The 22,440-nt window shown below is 37.0% G+C and overlaps 1 protein-coding gene across 3 annotated transcripts in view; it reads left to right on the top strand.

Annotated features, from left to right (window-relative positions):
- The window catches only part of CHID1 (chitinase domain containing 1), a 123,657-nt gene that overhangs the window by 35,140 nt on the left and 66,077 nt on the right, over positions 1–22,440 (top strand). For 2 of the 3 annotated variants that reach the window (XM_085298505.1, XM_085298504.1), the window contains 2 exons: positions 14,690–14,791; positions 17,641–17,796. In XM_085298505.1, the coding sequence (XP_085154631.1) occupies positions 14,690–14,791; positions 17,641–17,796 (258 nt within the window). The remainder of the gene's footprint in view (positions 1–14,689; positions 14,792–17,640; positions 17,797–22,440) is intronic. The other variant, XM_085298506.1, reaches the window with a different exon arrangement.

Below are 22,440 nucleotides of genomic sequence, written 5' to 3'. Positions count from 1 at the left end.
GCTTTTGTCATTTTTACCCTTTCTTTGTACATATATCTACTTATCGCAGGAATTTGAGTGGTTATGCTTTAATATACAGACACATTTTGTAAATGAATATGCTCTGCCTCCAGATAGCAGCTATTAAATTTCTCAGCATCAGTAAAGGCTTATTTGGAGAGACAGTTTCAACTTAAGCCACAGCAATTTGTGTTTAGCTGCTACTTCATGTGTACATTTCTTCAAGGTTGTAGAAGAGATTACTAAACTTAGCTGTGAATATAGCTAATTTACAGCGGGAGCTGTAAYCTCCTGTTTTGCAGGTTGCTTTATTGAAAATCACCCCTTGCTTAATCTAATTCACTGTCTTCAACTGTCTTAATACAGTGTTTAGATGGTGACTCCTAGTCTCTCAAAAGATCATGCACTCTGAATTACAGATTTACAATTTCTCTCTGAACAGTTTATCAACTCTATATCACATCTTTGCAGTCCTTTGTGGATTTTTGTGAGGGCTGTAAAAGGTAGGGTATACTAATCTCTTCTTTGGGAATGGAGAAATTGTAGTTCTGGCAAAATAAGACATTGTCTTGTTAAAAATGGTTCTTCTGGTAGAGTAGGAAGTGAAGGGAAAATCTTTTTTTGAGAAGTCTTCTGTAGGCTTCTCTGCTGTTTATGAAGAGATATTTATGTATCAGAAGGTTTGGAACACTGTTTTTCTGACTGTTCAGAATACATAGATGTTTCTCGGTGTTTTTCATTGGTTACAGTAATTCATTGTCTCTTAGGCTTTGCTGTAAAATTTGTGGATCAGGATCCACCTTTATGTAAGGGGGAATGCTAGAATTGTTCTGCATTTAAGCTGTTAGAAAGGTATACAAAATGAGTTTGGGAGAGGGGGGGAAAAGCATAGGATTTTGAAGCAATCAAGAGTATCTTTTTAAGCAAACAGACAAGAATATCTTTAAATTTTAAGATGGTGTTGTTAAAGTTTAAATTATTGCCACTTTTGTTATGCTAAACTTAAATACAAGAAGAAAATGCTCAAATAGTATGCATTTGTTCTCAGAACTTTAAAAGATAGCTAGACCAGTTGTTAAGCAGCTGGATCCTGAGATTAGAGTTTACAGTTTCTGTCAAAACATCCTGCAAAAAAAGAAGTTTAGATATTCAAGTCCTTCAACTGACTGTGCTGTAATGCTGTTTTATTAGCTGTTCATTCTGTAAAGAGTTTGCAGAATGCTTCTCTACTGAGCAGCAGTCTTGTCCATACCTGTTACTTGCTAGTGAAACAAGTACAGTTAAATTTTTAATTGAGCATGTTTTCCTGTTTTTTAGAATCTAGGCTCTGAAGAGAACATATTAAAGCCACTACATTCTTGGCAAATAGTCCCTATCAAATTGTTAGCCCTTATTGGTTTCATGAGACACACAGCAGTTGTGCTGCTGTTGCTTTCATTTGAAAGTCACAGGAACCCAAGCCACTTTTCTGTCTTCAAATATTTGAACATAGTGTATGCTCTTCATTCGAAATACAGCAAGCATCCCTAACTTTAGATGTTTGTGTTTGAATATGTAAGAGTAAAAGAAGTCTACAGCTTCCCTCCATTTCTCTAGGTATGTGCTGTCATTTTTTTCAGCCTTTAAACTTCTACTTCTCCAAAATTAATTTTTTAGCTATTCAGTTTGGTCTTTACTTTGGCTGCAGAACACATTGCAGATGTGAAGGACTGTCTTAAGTAGCTTCAGCACTTCCTTTCCAGAGTTGCTATGCAATGAAAATTACCAGAATCTATTCAATCTTCATTACTGCTATTTAGAACATTTTAGATAGCAGTAGAAATCAGTTCAGTTTTGCTACTGTGCATCTTGGGAAAGATGGGCAGCAAGGAAAAGAACTGAAGCTATTGGTAGCTGTTCTCCCTCTTTTACTTTGTGCTACCGAGTCTCCCCTCCCCCCCCCCCCGCCTTCTTTCCTACAAGTGTACATACATACTTCACTGGTAAGTGGGAAGCATATGTGATGGAAAATTGCTTTTTGCCCTCACAGTTTCCTGGGTCAAAGGATGCCACAACTAACCAGTGCTTTGCATATGTGACAAAGGAAATGAGTGGTTTAGTCTCTTAAAAGTTTATTATGAAAGGGTAATCATAATTGTTCAAGTAATTTGTTTTTCACTAGGAACCTGTCATCAAAAATTGCTACAGTGTTTGTTGCAAATATAATCGCCTTACTGTAACTTTGTGTATATGAAATGATGTATTTGGGTTCACTGTCCTAGCATGTGGATGATTTTTCTCAGAAACAAGCTTAGCAAATTGTAATTTTGATGCAGAGCACATAGCTAAACAACAGGGTATTTTTATCATAATAGATGGTATCCAGATTCACTTAAATACTAAGATGAACAACTAAGCTGAATTTGTTTCAGAGTGAAATGAGAACCACCACTTGGTGTTAGGCGGAGCTGTGTGGGGCAAATGCAGATCCTTAAAATTTCGTTCAGTAAATAATAACAGGGATCAGATGGAGTTTTAAATTAGCAGGTTATGTCAGCATACATGTACTAGACAACATACATATACTAGAAGAATAACTTTGAGAGTGTTGGATTCAGTTTTACCAGTATCTGCACTTCACACTGTGAAAGGTTGAAATGTTTATGACAGACCTGGTCATAATAAACTAATTTTGTTTGGAATCAGATTTTTATTGCTCTACTTTTCTGATCTTTCTATAGACCACGTTATCTTTTTTTTTTACGTGACTTCTGCGTAAGATTGGAAGGAATAATAAGTGAGCAATTCTAAACGTGGTCATTGTGCATTCATTGTATAGTTAGCTAGTATGTACGTCAAGTATTTTCTTCCATGCTTGCTGTTGCTAATGAAGGAATTTAATACAGGAAGACAATCACTTTGGACAAGCAATATACATAGAAGGTGACCTGGGAAGCACCAGGTTGTGAATTCGTTGTAACACTTTCCCGTTTGTTATAGCTAGTTTATCATAAGGGACTACTCTCCATCTTTTCAGTAGTCATCACTCTTCTGTATGTCTTCTAGAAAAGACACTGTCAGGATATGGAAGGTATGATTGTGTATCAAGAGATTTTTGAAATTGGATTCTGCATAAAATTCAGTACTGAAGGAGTAGAAATKACTCTTACATGAGCTGTCTAGGCTAGCTGACTAGCCTAATAGTTTTTACTGCTTATTAGAGAACCTGCAAAATATGTGTGACTTGGATCACCGGATACAGTTTGAGATATGAGTCTATTATGAGGAGAGCGGAAAACTGGGTAGGGAATGACTACTTCTAAGCAACTCTTATTGGGGAAAATTTAATGACCTCCTCCAGTTATAGTAAATCTTCTGAACCATACTTAGAGCTATGCCATTTTGCTCATGGGTTTTGTTTCTGCCCTATAAAAAGGCTTAAAGTATAGATCTGCCAGTCAGATCTCTTTATAAATTGGTATAAATTGGATTCTGTTAGTGTTAGCTAGAGTAAATCTGAATGCATGTGAATAGATCTCAGCTACATCTGTGTTTCCCTTACCAGTGTTTTCCCTGTGTTTGCTGCTGTTTGTTGGACTGCCAGCTCTGTACACCATGGCTCTGATTGCAACTGTCAGAGGTTCAGTGTGTTTTTGTATAGATTGGGAGAGGGCTTGATAGGAACAAGTCTATTCTCAGAGGTAAGTAGCTTTTTAAAGACTATGCTTCTCCATATAAAATTAATGCAGCCAAGATCTGGCTGCACTCCCATGTGTTGAAGCAGGTATATGTGTTAGCTTTTGAATTCCCACTAGGGAGGATCATTAAAATAATCTGTAGGTCAACTGACATGGGACACGGCGCRGTAGAATGCATTCCTCCCCATGCCTAGCATTTGCAGCACTACCAATTCTGAGCCAGCTGCTACGGARGAATTAGTGCATAAGTTTGTGTCATGTTGGAAAATTCTGCTAAAAAATAAATTAGCATTTTAATATTTGCAAGGAGGAATTAAGCCTGCATTTGGTGTGTTAGTGTTTTTAAATCAAGCTCATATGCTCCAGGGTATAGGCTTGTTTTGCGTGATGTTCTGCTATTGGAGCATGACTTGCCTGGGCATTAAGCCCTGGCGTCAGCAGCACTGAAATAGTCTGAAAATTAGCAGAACCAAATGGTGACACAATGGATGTTCACTTATGCATATTCTTGCTTAAATGACTCCTCTAAAGAGGCTGCAGCAAAGTAGCAGGGACAGCATTAAGAGAGTAGCTGACCTTCCCATAAAGGGAAACAGYGAATACCGTGACAAGTGGTGAAAGAAACTTTCTTCTTTGCTATTCAGGTTGTCTGGTTTTGTCAGCTGGATGAATTTTTTTTAATGTTGGCTTAAGAGTTTCGTATACAAATTCTTAAGTTATTTAAAAAATACAGCGTAAACAGCGCATATTGGTCTGCCAGCATGCYTCAGCCCTGACCTGGAATAATCTCTATTAGTAGAAAGAAAGGACAGCAGTTTCTAGGTTCGTCCCTAGGTGTCTGCTAGGGAATATTACACTTTCTGTCCAGGACATGTAATTGTTGGCACTTTATACTTCTTGACTTCTGTTACTGGTTTAAACCAGATGGGCCACAGGAAATTGGTTTGGCTTCATGAAAACTCTGTAGGCTGCTTCATGACAAAAACAGATACTGTGTTTCTCCCTGTTTGGAGATAATGTAGTGCAAAGKCAACAGCTGGGATGGGATATGTATATTAAGGAAAAATGCCAGCCCTCAATGTTCTGCAAAAATTTCATTTGGTACATAAATACCAGTTTGTTTTCTGATCAGAATCAGCAAGTTTTTAGTTGTCAGTTATTTACAATCTCCCAGTGATCTGAAGCTTCCTTATTTTTTTGAAGTGACCACTCCCAGGACTTTTGCATTGTGAATCTAAAGCACTTGGTTGAAGTATTCTTAATTGACCACCTGACTGGGTTCAGGGTTTCCCCCTCCCCCCYTTTTTTTAATAGCCACTCTRATCAAATCTGAGAAATTGGTAAAGAAGTTCTTGCCATTAAAAAAGGTTGAACAAGGTCTGGAATGGAAAGTAAGGCTTGGGGTTTTCTTAGGATGCCCTTGGTTGAGATATTTATGTATTTTAAACTGTGGTCTTTTCAGTGAACAACTGAGATAGCCCMTGTCTCTGAAGACATCTGTTTTTAAAAAATTCTCTCATGAAATGACTGCAGTAGTTGAGGGCAGTGCATAAGGAGAGTTAAAGGGTTTWGTTTTATTTTGTTTTTCTGAATGTAAGCTACTATTCTGTGTAACAGAGAATATTATTGAAAAATGCATTTTTCTAAGGCAAAATAAACTGTGACTAAGCCAGTTCCAATAGAAAACAAGCTAATCTACAAACTCTGAAACTCCACTAATGAATGAATGCTACCACAATGTCCCCAGGCTGTCTGCACTGTTAAAATATTCTTCCTCACATCTAACATAGATCTCCTTTTTTGTAGTTTAAAGCCAATTTTTGTCCTGTCCCAGGTGGAGATTGCTGTTGGAGACTGTCCCCCTTACACTGCACTAAGACTTAGTGTGTCTGAGAGCTGATGATTTGAATTCAAAAGACAATAGACTGTCCATTTAGTCTGTATCAACAAACTGACAGATTAGCGTGGGGACAGTCCCTGCTCAGAAGTGTGCATAGTCCAGGACTATTCTTCAAAAGTGTGATACGATGATTTCCACATAGGGTGTGTGATTGTTAATATAAAATGTCCTAACATTTATATATGCCCCTTAAACAAGTTATGCTTCTGTAAGTGTTCATTCTTGAGTTTAACAGGTTTTCCTCTTCCTTTCATTAATATGTATGAGCATGAGTTGTATTCCGAAAATACTCTGCACTTCTGCTAAATTCAATACATGAACAGACGAGACTGCTCACACTACTGACAGCATGATTTTGGTGGCTGGTTGCAAGAGGTCCCAAAAAGATACATAAGGTGTAAATGTCTGTCCARAATAATACAGGGACATAAATGTTATCAGATGGCTAACCATTGGAATATTAGGTAAAGTTACAAATACATAGAAGTCAAGGGAAAAAAAACAGAAAGATGTAAAATAGCATTARGAGGATAAGTTTTCTATATTTATAATCATGCAGTTATCTAAACGTCACTCTTACGAATGCAAGTTAACTTTTGTTAATAAGATAACTTGCAGTGATCTCTCCTATGGTGTTGGTGCTCTGTTATTGTTAAAGAAAATTAGTCCAGTTTCACCAGAAAGGCTTGATAACTCCAGCTATTAGTTGCCCAAGATTTTATTTCAAGGCCAGTAATAACATTGTTGAATAGGAAGGCTGTATCTGTTCAGTAACATTTTTGAAAATACATGTGCAGTAGTGGTGGTTATATACGATGGTATCCCAGGCTGATAAACTTGTGGTAGCTTTCAGTTCAAAAATCAAAATTCTATCCCCCAATTGCTTGTGACTGTAAAAGCTTTTGTGTGTGAAATGGCAGGCCTTTATGAAATCAAACCAGAAAACATGAACTTAAATATAAAAAAAAATTAAACAAGTTACTCAGTCTGGTGCTTTTTATAAGCTGGTAGTTGCCAATCCTGTTTGTGTATACTTACTAATGTAATGGTATACACATGTATGTTAAAAAAAAATTACATTCCCTGTTTACAAACATGCAGTTATCGSTAAATCAGACACTAAAACCATGTCAGTATAAATTCTTTGTTCACATCTGTACTGCAGCCAATGTGCAGGCGATCTAAAGCTCCATGTTCCTCTGGTAGCTGTTCCAGAGAGAAAGGAAGGCAATTCATAAACCGAAGGCTGATCCATGGCTAGACTTGTAAGTCAAAGGTTAAAAGTGCTGTTTATGGTTAGCGTTGTTCGTTCTTAGTTACAATGGTTTCTTCTTCCCTGCACTCAGATTCTATCCAAAATAAGACTATTCTTAAGAAGAATAGGGGGAAGGAAGCAATTGAGGATGCAAATGTAGAGTAATTATATGACTTGTAGGTTTTTTTTCTTTTGCTAGTATTTTTTTGCCAATGTTCTTTTAGATTTCAATTTTGTTACATCACATGCTCACCTTTCTTAAGGCCTTTCTGTGAGTTATTGTACATCAAATCAGTTTCTGTGTTCTGAAAGTAAATTAGATGAAAGCCAGGACTGGAAGAGCATATAGGGCAGTGATAATTGAACTAGTTTTATGGAATTGCCTTTCAGTTTGATTGTTCTTTCGATTTTAAGGGGAATGAGACTTGCATACAGAGTGTAAACAAGGGAAGAAATTTACTAATGTGAAATTTCTGTTGTTTTTCTCCTACAATGGACTGACTTCAAAACTATGGTTCTGTGGTTCAGTGAACTAACATTTTTGATTTTGCAGTGTACAGTCCCTTTTACATTGCACAGGTCTGAGTGTGCGGGCCAAAGAATCAGGTACTGTATTTGAGCTGTGATGTAACTGAGATTTTGGGCATATCATTGTATGCAGCTCTTCAGCTCTTGAAACTRTTTGCCCTTAGAAAAGGCAATGAATGCTGTATTGCAAATGCCTATGAGCTTATTTGAATACTAAGCATGCACATTTTCTGAGATGTTTGCTGAGTAGCAAGCATCTCTGTAAAAGCCATGATATATTGTCTGCAAGGATGTGCTCACTGAGGGAGAGAGGTCAAATATGGAGATCATGCTGTGCGGCTTTAAAATCTACAACCAGCTGCATGGAATTCAGCCCCCACTATGTATTAAATCTGTTTTCATCAGTCTGAAAATCTCTCTCTTTCTTAATTGTTCAGTATGATCACGTTCTTTTCTGTCAGCAAGGATTAGATTTGTATTTATTGTTCATGGCTCAAAACAGCAAAATCGTATCAAGGTTCTGGTGTTGACTTGCCTGCTTCATCCAGTGCTACTGCAAGTGCAAATAAGTTCTATTTTTAGCCTGATATCTGAAGAAAACAAGGTGTCTGTAAGCTCTGTCTATCCTGTTCTTTGTCCATCCACAGAAGGTTTTTCACTATTTGTCCAGTTTTGAATAAAATTGACGTACGCATGCAATTTTTAATAGTCAGATCCCTGCCACTTCATGAAAATAGGCAGCTGGAGAGATGAAGACCTATCTTTTTTCCTGAGACCCAGCTGTGAGAAAGCAGTGTAAATGGAGAGTTTCTAAGACAGTCACAAAACATCTGTGGGAAACTAAGCTTCATTAATCCTGCTGGTCACAGAACTACTTTCTAAATATTAATGGTGRAGAAATACTTAAGTGAGCGGTCATCCTCCCAGAATTTTGGTGCACCTAAAATTAGGTAGAGTAGTTACAGAACTGCCAAGAAGATTTTTTCATGAGAAGAAAATGGCTTAGGATTTTTAGCTTGCTTACGCATTTGACTGCCTCATTATTGATGCCTACGATTGCATGATCTACAGGGTAGATGTTTGCATCCAATAGGAGAAAGAGATGAGAACAGACTGGATGTAGGAAGACAGTGTATTTGTAATCAGTGATCATGAACTAACTGAATTCAGCAGTCTGTGTTCGTAAAATACAGTAGTATTGTACTTTAATGCAGCTAACTGCAAGGAGTTATGAAAGCCAGCAATAGCTGATGATGAAGAAAGTCAGGAGGAGAGAAGATTTGCAAAGAGATACCTTACAGAGAGAACAGAGAATTTTCATGAAAAAAAATTACAGAGTAGCTGACTTCTGAAATAAGTATATACAGCAATCAGAAAAAAAAATCAATCGGCCTTCCTTTATGAAGGACTACTCAAAGATGTGAGGATACAGAAAACAAACAAACAGAAAAAACTGTKTACAGGGAAGGGGAAGGTGAGGTAACCAAACAAGAAGGCAATTCAAACTTGCAGGGAATCACAGGGCGTTACAAGACCTTTTCCTACTTAACTTATTTCATTTGGGAGTAATCATAGTGAGACAAGAAGTAATTGAGAATGTAGATTCATTTGAAAGCAAATGAAAGTGGCTTGCACAGTTGAGATRCTGAAGTATTTTTTCCAGTCTTTCAGTATGAAAGGTTGCTAAGTCAAAACCTTAGAAATACTTATCAGTAAAGCACTAATGGGAATTGTGATACATATGGCCATATGCTATTTAGAAGAGTCAGGTAACAGGCACTCTAAGCTATGAAACAAACAACCCTGCGCTTACTTGAGAAGTGATAAGGGTAGTAGAGTAAAAAGGGGCCATGTAATTCTGAGCTATGTATACTGCAATACCAAGGAAAACAGGTGGTTTCTTCTGTGATGTTGACTGTCCATGTAATCATTTCTGTGTATGTACACATGTGTGTATAGCAATCCACCATCAGAAAAATACTGATAAATTGAAGGGAATATGTGCAAATAAAACACATGTTCTCAAGGGAATAGTTGTTCTTCTCTTCCTGTGTTGTCTAACGGAAAATTTGGATCAGGAGCCTACAAATAGAAAGAGTGAGAATCTCAAGAACGAGCTGCTTTGGTCAAGTGAAAAGAGACTTAGCTAAGAATGGAAAGAAGTGAATAGTGAGTCATGTAAACAAAGTTTCAGCAGGAAATTTTCTTGGCAGAAAAATCAGTTTTCAGCCAAGAAAATGGTCTCTTAGAAGCATGTGGTAGAGTCTTCATCATTTCTCTAGGAAATGGGCTGGACTGATGCAAAAGTATTACTGTACTTCAGGAACAGCTGTGCTCTGTGGAGGCAATGGACTGTGTCACCTTTTGGAATATTACCATCTCTTAAGCATTATATTCAAAAAGTGCTTTTTCTATAACTCAGTAGTTTCCTATAAGGTGACAGAGGAAATGTGCAAGTTCGTCAGCCACCTGGGATAATCTAGACCTCAACTAGGTCTAGACATATCTAGACCTCAACTGAAAGRAGTGATGTATTGTATACGGAGATTCAGAGAAGGTTTTGTTTACTCTTTTTTTTTTTTTTTTAACTACAGTTACTTACGTGCCTTAAGTGTAATCTCTGTGGTGATTTTCTCTTCTTAGAGTGACTTTTAAAGTCCATATACATGCAAATTTGGTCTAGATTAAGTGGCCATTTCCAAAGCTACATAACCGAGGGTTTTTTTTGTTAGTACTGAATAAATTTTAGAGTTAACTTTGAACAATTGATATAAGAATGAAGTAAGACTGCACTAGTGCATCTGAGCATGATGTTAAGGAAACTGAACAACACTTGCTTGATGTGTTGACACAAAAAAATACAAATGCAAATATCTATATGAGGTGTCTAGCTCTTAGAAAATATATAAAAAGAATTTAGTATAAACTAACATAAAAAGAGTGCCTTTTCCTCTTTAAACTTGYGTTTTTCTGAATCTGAATTCTTTCATGTTTACAAGGCATATTGCATAATTACAATATATTTGCAGGGCAGTAGGAGCAAGTTTCTCTGCAAGGTAGATTTCTCTCATATTCAGTGMTCAACTTCACTCTTTAAACCAATATATTTTGTTAGGCTCCAGATGAGATGTAATATTTGAACTGTGATTTCAGGTGAACTCAATGATAAAGCAAGCAAAGCAGTTCAGAGATCAGGGTTAATTCCAGGCAAAGAGATTTGCAAGATCTTAAATAATCAGCTTTTTTATTATTCATGTGTGAACACCTGGCTTTTGCCCCTTCAGAGCTGTGATGGTGAGCAGATTAAATGACCAAAGTTTTTGTCATCTGACAACTTAATAACAAGCTGTCTTTAGTATGTATRCTGTATACTGCTGATAAATACTGATGGAGTCTCTGTCACTTCACTGAGTATTTTGGAAACATTGTTCCAAGCACAGGAGAATGACAGGCTTTTGGTTAAGACTTGGGAACTTCTATTCTCCTGGACTTCTGTTGTGTATTTTGTGCCAAGTCTTTTTACTTTCTCTGTACTGGCTTTTGCAGCTACATACTCAGTAGTATGGATCTGCCTTTGAATTGACTTTAGGATTAATTTAGGTATCAGAATGATTGGAAAGCCTCGAATTAGAGGCCTAATAACCATGCAAAAATCTTTTTTTTCTTTTTTTTAATCCTTGGGTGCCAGTTTTTTGAATTAGAATCATTCTTCAAGGCATGAGTCTAAGAATCTTGTTCTTACACCAGYAGTTTCCCACAGTGCTTGACTAAAGCAGAATTGGCTAGTGTGAGTGAACTGATGGGAGATGCTTGCTTTTTAAGAGCAGTGGTATTTTAACTCCCTCCATAATAGGATAGGGCATATTTATTGCTGCCAGATTTGGTCCAAGTTGGAAATTCATGTCCTTGCTCCTCAGATGGCATTTCTTTGTAGATGAAGGAGTGTACTTACAAGCTTACTTTAGAGAAAATTATATGAGATATCCATTTTAACCTGATTGTGTTCTCATTCCTTGGCAGTGTATGTTAAAAGTGGGTGTAGAGGACAAGTCGTTTGTCAAAGTTTCATTAAAATATTACCCTGCTTAATCTGTAAAGCAATCCAACTTGCCATAGTATCTGATGCACATTATAATTACTTTTTATGCATTTCCCCTCATGAGTAATCAAAATCAATTTACGGAAAATATGTTTTGCTAGGGTTTGCATTGGGGAATTGCTTTGCCTACGGGCATCCAGGTTGCCATGACATAGTTTTAAAGACGCCCTTCATTTTCTTCTTGTGGAAGGATTGTAATTTGCAATTGCAATAAATACTGCAATTGCAATAAACACAAGCAGATAAGTCTCAAAAAAATTGAGGTCCGCTGATGGGTTCCAGAAGTGAAAGCTTGTGTTTTCRATTTGTACATGAAACCTCAGAAGGAAAGGGATCGGTTTTCTGCTTAACCTGACAAGTGAGTTGTTGATTCTGAAAACTTGAGCGTGCCAGAACATCGCTACACTTCGTACATATTAGAGCTGTGTGAGCCAAAGTGTATATGATCAGGTTCATTGACCTGACTTGCCAGTGTCTTTTATGCTTAGCTCTCTTATAATACGGCAGACATGTTAGAAGATTTATTTTGCAACCCTTAATAACCTGTACTCTGTTAACTTCCTTCCTAACGTGATGGAACAAAATCTGTCCTAGTAAACCTGTAAGCRAATGCAGTTATGCTCTGGTAATCCATTCATATCCATTTGTCTAACATATTGTTGGATATGGAATCTAAACACTGTGATAAAGGTCAAAATAAGTGATTTTTCAGTTTATTACTTGCATTTGTCACTGAGAATTATCTTCCCGCCCCCTTTTTTTTCCCCACTTGCTGTGGAATGTGAATTGTTAATTGTAATTCTAACTGCTAATTTCTAGATGAAGTAGTGGATTCTGATACCATTGGCAAGTTCTGTATTCTTCAGTCTCTCTTCAACCCTCTAGAGGAGTCTTGTGCAATCCTCCAAGTCTTTTAGAATAACATAGTAGCACCACAGGGTTCATAAATGTTAAACCACGCTTTTTTTTTGTATGTAGTGTTCCTGAATGAATCCCGTTCTCCGAGACTATTTAGAGTAACATGCTGCCACTCTTCCTGTCTGTCCCATCTTAGATGCTCAGGAGCCCTCTGACTGAGGACAAGGTTCTTGCAGCAGCTTCTTCTCTTTAGTTCAGTCCCATCTTTGCCATGTGATTAAGCCCTCCTTATGTTCCTTGCTGTTCTGTGCATGCTGTTAGTTTGAGGTTATGAATTCTCTTTGAAACAGTGTTTTCCAGCAGTCATTGTCTATGAGTTGAAATGGCTGAAGAAGTCATTTTTAGCTTGCTTAYGCATTTGACTGCCTCATTATTGATGCCTACGATTGCATGATCTACAGGGTAGATGTTTGCATCCAATAGGAGAAAGAGATGAGAACAGACTGGATGTAGGAAGACAGTGTATTTGTAATCAGTGATCATGAACTAACTGAATKCAGCAGTCTGTGTTCGTAAAATACAGTAGTATTGTACTTTAATGCAGCTAACTGCAAGGAGTTATGAAAGCCAGCAATAGCTGATGATGAAGAAAGTCAGGAGGAGAGAAGATTTGCAAAGAGATACCTTACAGAGAGAACAGAGAATTTTCATGAAAAAAAATTACAGAGTAGCTGACTTCTGAAATAAGTATATACAGCMATCAGAAAAAAAAATCAATCGGCCTTCCTTTATGAAGGACTACTCAAAGATGTGAGGATACAGAAAACAAACAAACAGAAAAAACTGTKTACAGGGAAGGGGAAGGTGAGGTAACCAAACAAGAAGGCAATTCAAACTTGCAGGGAATCACAGGGCGTTACAAGACCTTTTCCTACTTAACTTATTTCATTTGGGAGTAATCATAGTGAGACAAGAAGTAATTGAGAATGTAGATTCATTTGAAAGCAAATGAAAGTGGCTTGCACAGTTGAGATRCTGAAGTATTTTTTCCAGTCTTTCAGTATGAAAGGTTGCTAAGTCAAAACCTTAGAAATACTTATCAGTAAAGCACTAATGGGAATTGTGATACATATGGCCATATGCTATTTAGAAGAGTCAGGAGTTTATTCAGCTCCAAAACTGTCAAAAAGATACCCTTTCACCCGTGAAGAGAGGGTACCTATTGAGCCCAGTGCTAGATTTTGTACATGAGGAAAGAAAGAACAAGAAAGGTGTGAGACTGTGTTCGGTTGTTCATGCAAAAGTATATTGAAGACACAACTAGATTTTCCTTCTGGTTCATTACAGGGGATTTTCCCAAAGTGAGTAGAATGTTAGGCTTCAATTTTCACTTGCAGAATTTCAACCTGTAGAATTTCCCTCCCTTTATCACCGTCTTCCTCTTTGGAGCCCTTTGGACTGACAGGTTTCTGTCTTCCTTATGTATGGTAATGAACCATTGTTTGAAAAATGAGAACATTTCATAAGCGTATGTGTCTGTGCTCCTGCATAGGCTGATATAAAAAAGTATTAGCTCTCAAAAGRAGAATGAACATTGCTTCTTCGAACAACATGTCTTGCTGAGTGCTTTCAGATGACTTGAATTCTTAAGCCAGTTCTTAGAAACTGGTAATTACTTCCCCTTATCTTATTACTGTTAGTGGCATGCACCAGTATAAAAGTTCTCCTTYCCACTACTGTTTCTTCTCCTCCTCTCCACCCCAACCCCCAAACAAAAAAGAAAAAATGTGGATTTATCTGAAGAAAACACAGTTGTATAGTCTTTCACTGAAAGCTTGAAATTGTATTGATGTTCTGCTTTTTAGGACTTTTTTAGCAGTGTCTGAAAGGAAATTAACGAATCCTTTACCTGTTAGAAGAAATATCTTAAGTAGAGTACAAGCTGAAATCATCTTTCATTTAGAGATTAATCAAAAAATTACCTTTGTTTCAACAGCCCCACCTGTTTGTTTACATATGGCTCAGTTATTTGGTCTTAAAAGAAACAAGAACAGTTTGACAAGCCAGGCAATTAAAGGTTCGGTTGATTGTTGCCTAAGGCAATTTGATTAGCACACAGCCCATAGAGTCACTATTATATCCATACTGGCAATGCTAATTTCTCAAGTATGCTATGGAAGTCTGATTCCTTTCACTGCAACATAATAAGATGGCACTGACATGTCTTTTTTTCCACAGCACAGTTAAAGGTGTTTTTGTGTTTGCTTGGGTTTTTGATTTTGATACAATGGAAYAAAACCCAAAGGAGAGAGCAAGATACGTTATATAATAATTTCTCTCTTTCTGATTGCTTTTTTGTTTTGTTTTGAAAGGACTAACCAGCCAGGAATGTTCACAAAGAAAGAATTTGATCAGTTGGTGTCAGCGATAGACAGCTTCAGTCTCATGACATACGACTATTCAACACCACAGCGGTAAGACTCTAAAATTAGCAAAAGGTTGCTGAAGCAACTGATTCCTGGTTCAAATCTACAATATCAGTTGATTTTTTTTGGTAAAATGGGCAGTTTGCTTTCAGTGTGTCAAATACAAAATATGGGGATTAGTACTTAAGATTTTAAGTGTTTTTTGTTTTTTGTTTTTTTTTTTTTGGTAGTTGAGAACTTGGAACAGTGTTTAACTGCCATGTAGATTTGACAACCGGATGTTGTGAAGTGCTTTGCACTTCTAAGGATTTATGCTTTTTACTGGTACTGTGACTCTTATTTTTTTCTAGGCAAGGTTCTTCAATTTTTAGKTTTTTGGCACAGTTTTGCGTGATTGGTGTATGAATAATCCAGTACRTACCCTTCCAGGAGAACTTAGCTTTTAAGCACAATTGACAGCTTCATTTGTCTGTTTCATCCTGAGACAGCGGCCTGCCTTTTGGCAGCGCTGCTAATGTAGACGTGCTTAAACACCTTTTTCCATTCTTCCACTTGTCCCTCCCTTGTCTGATAAAGCTATTTGTGATCCAGAGCAGGGAATGGATCTGACTGAAAAATAAGGCAAAACCCTAACCTTGTATGTAAATGTTTGTTTCCTGTAGCTCCGTATTCTTAACTGTGTGAAAGCTGAATGGCTCTGGAGGTGATGCGTGCTTTAGCTCTGCTGAGACTGTAATGTTACCATTTTCCAAAAGCACAGTTCATTTTACCTCCAAATTGCAGAGAACGCTGCACTTTTGGAATTCCTAGGAGATTCTGTGCACCTTGCCTCAAAGTGGCTGTCCAGAATTAATGCTTGTGGTGAACTGGCAGCTTTGGAAACATTATCGCTTTTGTGTGTTCTGTATCACTAGCCCCTTTGTCATCTTTAGTATATAAGCTTCTTGAAAACATCTCACAGATTTAACAAAAGGAAAATTTGTCTCTTCTGGAAAGAATTTATATAACTTCTTCCTATCTCTCACGAGTATCTGTCTCTAGATCTTGAAGTCCAGTGCCCTAGGAGAACTGCAAACATATGGGTAGTAATCTGTACTGAAACTAGAAGAGCTTTTTGTTAGTCTTTCCTGCTGGAATACGTTCCATTCCCAGCTAAATTACTTATGGCTTCAAAATACAAGGGGAAAGATATCAGCAACGTTAATTCTTATTGCAGTGACCATGATAATTCTGTTGTGAATCTTGGACTAACATTTACCTTCAATTAAACACAGAATGGCAAGACTGTTGTATTAAAGTGTATTTTTTTGGCTAGATTAGTGTTGCATCATCTTTTGCGTGTATTAATGAAATAGACCACTGAGGAATATATCTATACAGTGACTAAAATCACAAGTCAGTTCAGTGGATGTATATCACAGTGCCTCATTTTTTTTTCTTCATTTTTAGGTGGGTCTTAAGGTCAAACATTCACAAGTCAGGATTTTAACTCAAAGTGAAATTTTGCTAAAATGGCAAGTGCGTTTGTTCAAAAAAGTCTGTTACTGAGATTTGTATGTCAGAATCCATCTACATTGCAATCAGAGGAGTGGTTGTGGCATAAATATATATACAGTTTCACTTTCTTCTAATTAATGCTGACATCTATGAAGATAAGATGATATGAGCTTTGGTACAGGTTGTACAAACCTATTTGGAACCCTGGATGCATTCTGAGATACAAGTCTCTAATAGACTTTCTCTGTGTCTTTCCTGTGTGGTGAAGCTGCACTGTGTTTTATGCCTTGCTAAAATCACAGATTCTGCTATGGTACACTCATATCCTGTGTGCTTTCACTGGTGCATTAGGTTACTTCTGAGTTTGAGCTGCTAATCCTCCTGTACTTGAAAGAGAGGTGGAGGCTGTCTTCAGGGTAATGCGCCCATTGTATCTGAAACACACCTGGTTTGTGAGGTGTAATGCTTTTAGTTTAAGACAGGTTTTAAAAAAAGAATGCAAATCTTTTATGCTTGAATTTGCTTTCTTTGGTCTGAATTTATGAAATCTTAGGTAATACCTATGTTTTCCCATAAAATTGTTGCTTTTAAACGTAAACATAATTTCTCACCAAATTCTGTGCTATATTAGCACATTGTGTTTTAATGGCACAGATATCCAGAATGCTTTGGGGTAGATAATTAGCAGAGACTAAAAGATGTTGATATTTATGAGATTGGAATATGCTTTTCCTTTTATTATGCTACAGAGTGTTTGCAAGGAAGCCTGTTTTTTTCCTTTCCAATGAACCTAGGGGGAGAGAGAGAGAGAGAGAGCGCATGATATCCTGATATTGTGTATACCACAGTTCTACCACTGTGTATTCTGACTGCACTCATTTTGTAGGTGTGGCTTTTCATTGTCAGGTAGTTGCCCATCTAGGGTTTTTTTCAGAAATAAACTATACAAATGCTAAGCAACCATTGAAACATGCATATTTTCTTTTAGTTCTTTTTATAAATAAATGGTAGATTTTGTCCCATTGTGTTAYGCTAGATTACAGTATGGAGAACAACTGAAGTTAGTGTTTTGAATTCTCTTGTGAGAGTTATGCTAGACCCGATAATACAGAAAACCTTCTAGGTGGAAAGCTCTTCTTACTTACTGTAAGAAGACTCATACTTCTTCACCTCAGAAATGGATCATGAAGTCAACTGAAGAGTGAGACATGTTTTGGGGATCAGCAATTCAACCCACAGATAAATATGTATTTAATCATCATAAGATCATGAGTTAACCTTCACTCTTTTTAGTGTGCTGTACATTGCTCTCTGCAATAACACCAGTTAAAAAGAGAAAGCTGATGAGAATGAATATGCACTCTTTCTAACAGCCTGTTTGTTTTTTGCTAACCCAACAGACCTGGTCCGAATGCCCCTCTTCCATGGGTACGAGCCTGTGTTCAGGTGCTGGATCCTGATTCAAAATGGAGGAATAAAATACTTCTGGGGCTGAATTTCTATGGCATGGACTATTCTGCTTTGGGAGCCTCTGGGGAGCCAATTCTTGGTAGCAGGTGAGACTTCTCTGAATAGTGAGTAATTATGTATCAGGTGTTCTCCCAACCTTAGAAATTCATAGATGTTCCTGTTTACAAATAGMGACTTTGTAACAGAGAAATGGCAAAATTGGTAAATCTGCACATGAAACAGTAACTCAGCAGTTGCAGGGAAAAGACTTGTTTTCTGTACAGAAGTGCAAATAAAGGATGCAGATATTCTGCCAGCACTCCTATGGATAAATGATCTATGTAATTTTTCCTCCTTCCTCTCTACATGCCCATACACATAGGTTACCATCTTTGTGTTAAAATATTCTGAGGTATTTTCTTAYGGTCTGTATGAGTTATGGGTTCATGCAGTTGACCTACAGATTGGTTCTCTCAGCTTCTGAAGTCATTACCTGTTGCTTGGAAATTTGATATTTGTTTAAAACAACAATATGCTACCAAGATGGCGTATAGCACTTTGAGTGAGAAGAGAAACAAGAAAAATCAGTGTGAATTTGACAGGAAAATAAGTTTGTTCAGAAGTTTACTATTAATTTATGAAACAAAATCAAGCCAAATGGAAACAATCCTGAAGCACCAGAGGCGACTRTTTTCATTTTCACTCATAGATTACTAAGTTTGTTACACCAGGATATTTCAATATGGTAACAGATTGCTTGTGAGGCTTTTGAAATACAATATGAGATTGTAAGTCTAAGGTGAGAGCCTTAATTTGTTTCAGTCCATGCTTTCAGTTAGGCAAACACTTCGTGATCATATGAATTGCACTTGTCTGCACTGTCTTTCTGCTTCACTGTGGCTGTTTGTTGAAGTACAATACTGYAGACACAGTTGCTCAATTGTGTCCAAATCTGACTGAATAATAGAAAATGACTACAAAATGGAGGACATAAAGCCATTGCCTGGAGTTAACAGTTGTAAGTGCTGAATGATTATTGCAGGATATATGAGAATGGCTTCCATAGAGTAAGCTGTAGTGGTTAGGTGGGAATAATGCTAAATGGTCCAAAGCACTATTGATTTACAAGCCTAATTGTACAAGTTCAGCATGACTAATGTAGTTTCATTGTAATATTTACAGTTCCATTTTCCAGCAGGAGTATCACAGTATCTGGCAGAACAAAAAAGGGGTTTGCTGCTTTTTTTTTTTCTGGGCTACAACTTATTGCGATGAAGTTTCTACTAGAAGACATACTGCACACTTGTGTAGTATCTCCTTTTGCTTTTCTTTGGATAGTCTGGAATATATTATCGAATTAATTCATGCTGGTTTTGAATTAAAAGCAAAAATCTCCTAAGTAAGAGTCATACATAATCAAACTAATCCAATTTTTACTTCTCTATTTTAAAAGAGAATGTGTTGATTTGTATATAGGGCACTGGTATGCAATAAAGAATAGTAAGTATTATACAGAGAATGGTCCTGTTAACATACTGCAGTGACTGTCTATGATACTGTCATTTTTCAGATATCTGCTAGAAACAGTATTCTGGGCAAAGTGATTAACTTCAAAAGACTATTCGAGTTTATACACAAAACCCTGTAATTAGGACTTTACTGCCTTAACTATTAAACACGTGTCAATGGTTAAGCTTATTTTTCCAAAAATATGTCTTGAGGCTGCACAGTTATGTTTAATCTTTGCTGAATGTGCCATATATAGTAATGTAACAGTGACATAGATTGGCCAAGCTTCTGAATGAAAAAATTAAAGGGTACTGGAATGAATAAACTTTTTCCATTTTAACTGGTAACAGACTGTTTGTACAGAAGTTTCAATTTGTAGCATCTGTGACTCTTTGAAAACCACCAATATCGCATCTAGCTGAATCCCACAAATGGGCATGGCTCGTTCAGAGTTCCTCTACCACCCTCCCGTGATAAGGCTTCTCCCTTATTTGACATTGGATTTTAATATGCTGTCTATATCAGGTTTTGTCTTTCTCTGGTAAGATATGTAGCTGAGATTGAGCCTATTCTTACTTTTGTGTCTCCTTCATACTGCATCCAAAGGCTGCTCATTAATTATGTCCAGTGTAGAAGTGTATGACTTGCTTATTTATTTTTCTCATCTTGGCTTCTTAGTGAATTTGAGCTCCCACGTTTTTTGGTGGCCATAATTTAATCCAGTTTATTACATGTCAAGATTTGAGGCTTTTTTTTTTTTTTTTTTTGAAGACCCTCATATGCATAGTGATAGTGAAATTAAGCTAAAATGCTTGTATTAAAATTAAATACAAATCAGTTAAGTGCAGTTTGGTTGATGTCAATATTTTTATAGTAGATTTTTCTTTAGACTTTTGCATTTGAGATTTATTGCCCATTAAAGTTTGCAGCAGTCCAGTATTCCTTGACAAACTGCATGGTATGCAGTGTCTTGGTTGAAACTTAATGATTTGAGTCTGATCACCTTTAACAAGAGAGCTGGAAAGTTGTACAGTTCAGTGGCAAACTGTATGTTTTTCAGGTTATTTGATGTAAACATAGTATGCAGTTAAAATTATTTATTAGTATAGCATATATTTAGAATAGCATGTAGAGATGCAGAGTACAGAAACCTTTGTTGGTCTCATGTTTGTGCTTTTCTTCAGGTAGGAATTACGTGATGGAAGGAGGCTCTGAACATAGGCAGATTTCATTCAGAGTATTTTTGGGGTCAGGAACTTTATAAAAGTTTTGAATAGAATTTCTACTTGCATAAAATATTATCTGGCTGTTTGTGTTTTTTGCAGAATGTAATGTAAATGTAGAAGTGCTTTGTTGCCATTTGACCGAAAAGATATATAACCTGTGTATATAATATCCTTACTCTTTCATGCACGCCATAAAAAATAATATGTATGTGTATGTGCTTGTGTACGTATATATATCAGAATTAAATGAAATGAAAACAATTTTTCTCTTACAGCACAATGTAGTCTTTGGGAGTTGTTACAGTAGGAGCTGCAGCTTATGTTTGCAGTAACAATGTGTTCATCATTCCCTTGCAGCTTAGTTGCAAATATTATTTGTTTATACGGTGAGTCTGTCTTGGAGATGGTAGGACATTCTGGTGCTGTAATCAACCAAGTARGTACCAGCATGATTTGGCTGCTGGGAAGTTATTCCTGTGTATATTTAGTTCTGACATAATTTTTATGAAATGCTGAACTGAACTAAGGATTATACGTCTGTGATTCTCCAAATCACCCTGGTGCCTCTGGCAGTCTTTGCTGCCCTCTGKCTGTCAAGAATCAGGTGTCTGGACTGTGAAGGTGCAGTCAGTAAAACCTACCACTGTGTTAAAATCCTGTCAGAACATAACCATCTGGTGTTGCTGACTTGCTGCTTTAATGATCGGTTTGTTCCAGCATGTCCTCTACTGATATCTCAACCTGACAATATTTCATCTTCACCCCGAAAGAGTATGTATTCAGTAAATAATTCTTCAGTATGCTCTGAAGGCTGAGAAGTCATTTAGCCTTTCTGCAGCGTCTTTACCCTGGAGTCCTTTCTGAGATCTGTAATAAGTCAACAAGACCACAGTCAACAAGCTTCTTGCTTCCGATGTACTTTTTTTTTTTTTCCTTTTTTTTCCTTTAGCTATCTGCTCTTCAAATTCTCTCTTAATCATTAGGATGCTGTATTTCAATTGCCATAATACCCGCTGCTTTCTCTTGCCTCCTCATGGGAGGTTAGACTGCCGTCCAGGGATGTTTTCCATTCCATGCCATCTACAATCTGGAGTCTTTATGACCTGAACAAAATGGGAGCTGGTAAGCTTTATTGCCAGCTGGGAGCTGGAAGCAATGTAAATCAAAGACTATCATGTGGCAATAGGGCCACCTCAGTTTAATAAATCAGCCTTCTTCATTGAGCACATCCCTGCTAAATTTAATRTATTACAGACATTTTGCCTTTTTTTTGTGTAGTGCTACAAGAGGAAAGATATATCTCTGATGTTCCACCTGGTTGTAAATAACTTTTGAGTATTTTCTGCATCCAGGCTTCTTTTGTTCCAACTGTAGCCGTTGAAAATAGATATGTGAATAATTCCATTGTTGTGAGACAGTACTGTGTGTGCTTACCTTTTATTTAAAGGAATCTGAATAGGGATTTTTATCTTAATTTTTAAACACTTGAGACTGCTATAATAAATTTGTAGTTGAGGCGTGGGAGAGACTAATTTGACAAGGCAGTGTGCTACACAGAGATGGAAAATAAGATGACTTGCAAGCTATGTGTGGATGCAGAGTTCTACTGAAAATTTTGTTGGCTGCCTACCACTCTGTAAATAGCAAGTAATAAAAAATAGTACTCATAAGCAGTTAGTGGTGAGCTTTTTCCCTGAATTATCATGACAGTGTACTTACAGCAATATAAGAAGACTTGAGCCATCTGTGCCTCGTGATTTTGTCTTAAAAGAGGTAGCAAAGAACTTGTGCAAGGGAGGCTTTTACTCTTTAGTGTGATGTTATACTTCTATCGGAATTTCCATTACTTCCTCACATACCATGATTCTGTCACCTGATTTCTTCCAGTTTGCTCACAGTTTATGCAGCTTCAGGGAGATGCTGATATTTAAGATAAATGATGGCCCAATCAAGCCTGTAGGATCAAACATCATCTTGATGTTTTGTCTACCTCTCCCGTTCTTAAAAAAAAAAATC

Source organism: Rhea americana, unplaced genomic scaffold, assembly GCF_003343005.1.
Source record: "Rhea americana isolate MKP2758 unplaced genomic scaffold, rheAme1 scaffold_139, whole genome shotgun sequence".
Classification (NCBI taxonomy): domain Eukaryota; kingdom Metazoa; phylum Chordata; class Aves; order Rheiformes; family Rheidae; genus Rhea; species Rhea americana.
The sequence above is the reverse complement of the archived record's forward strand: the minus strand, read 5'-3'. Positions and strand labels throughout refer to the sequence as shown.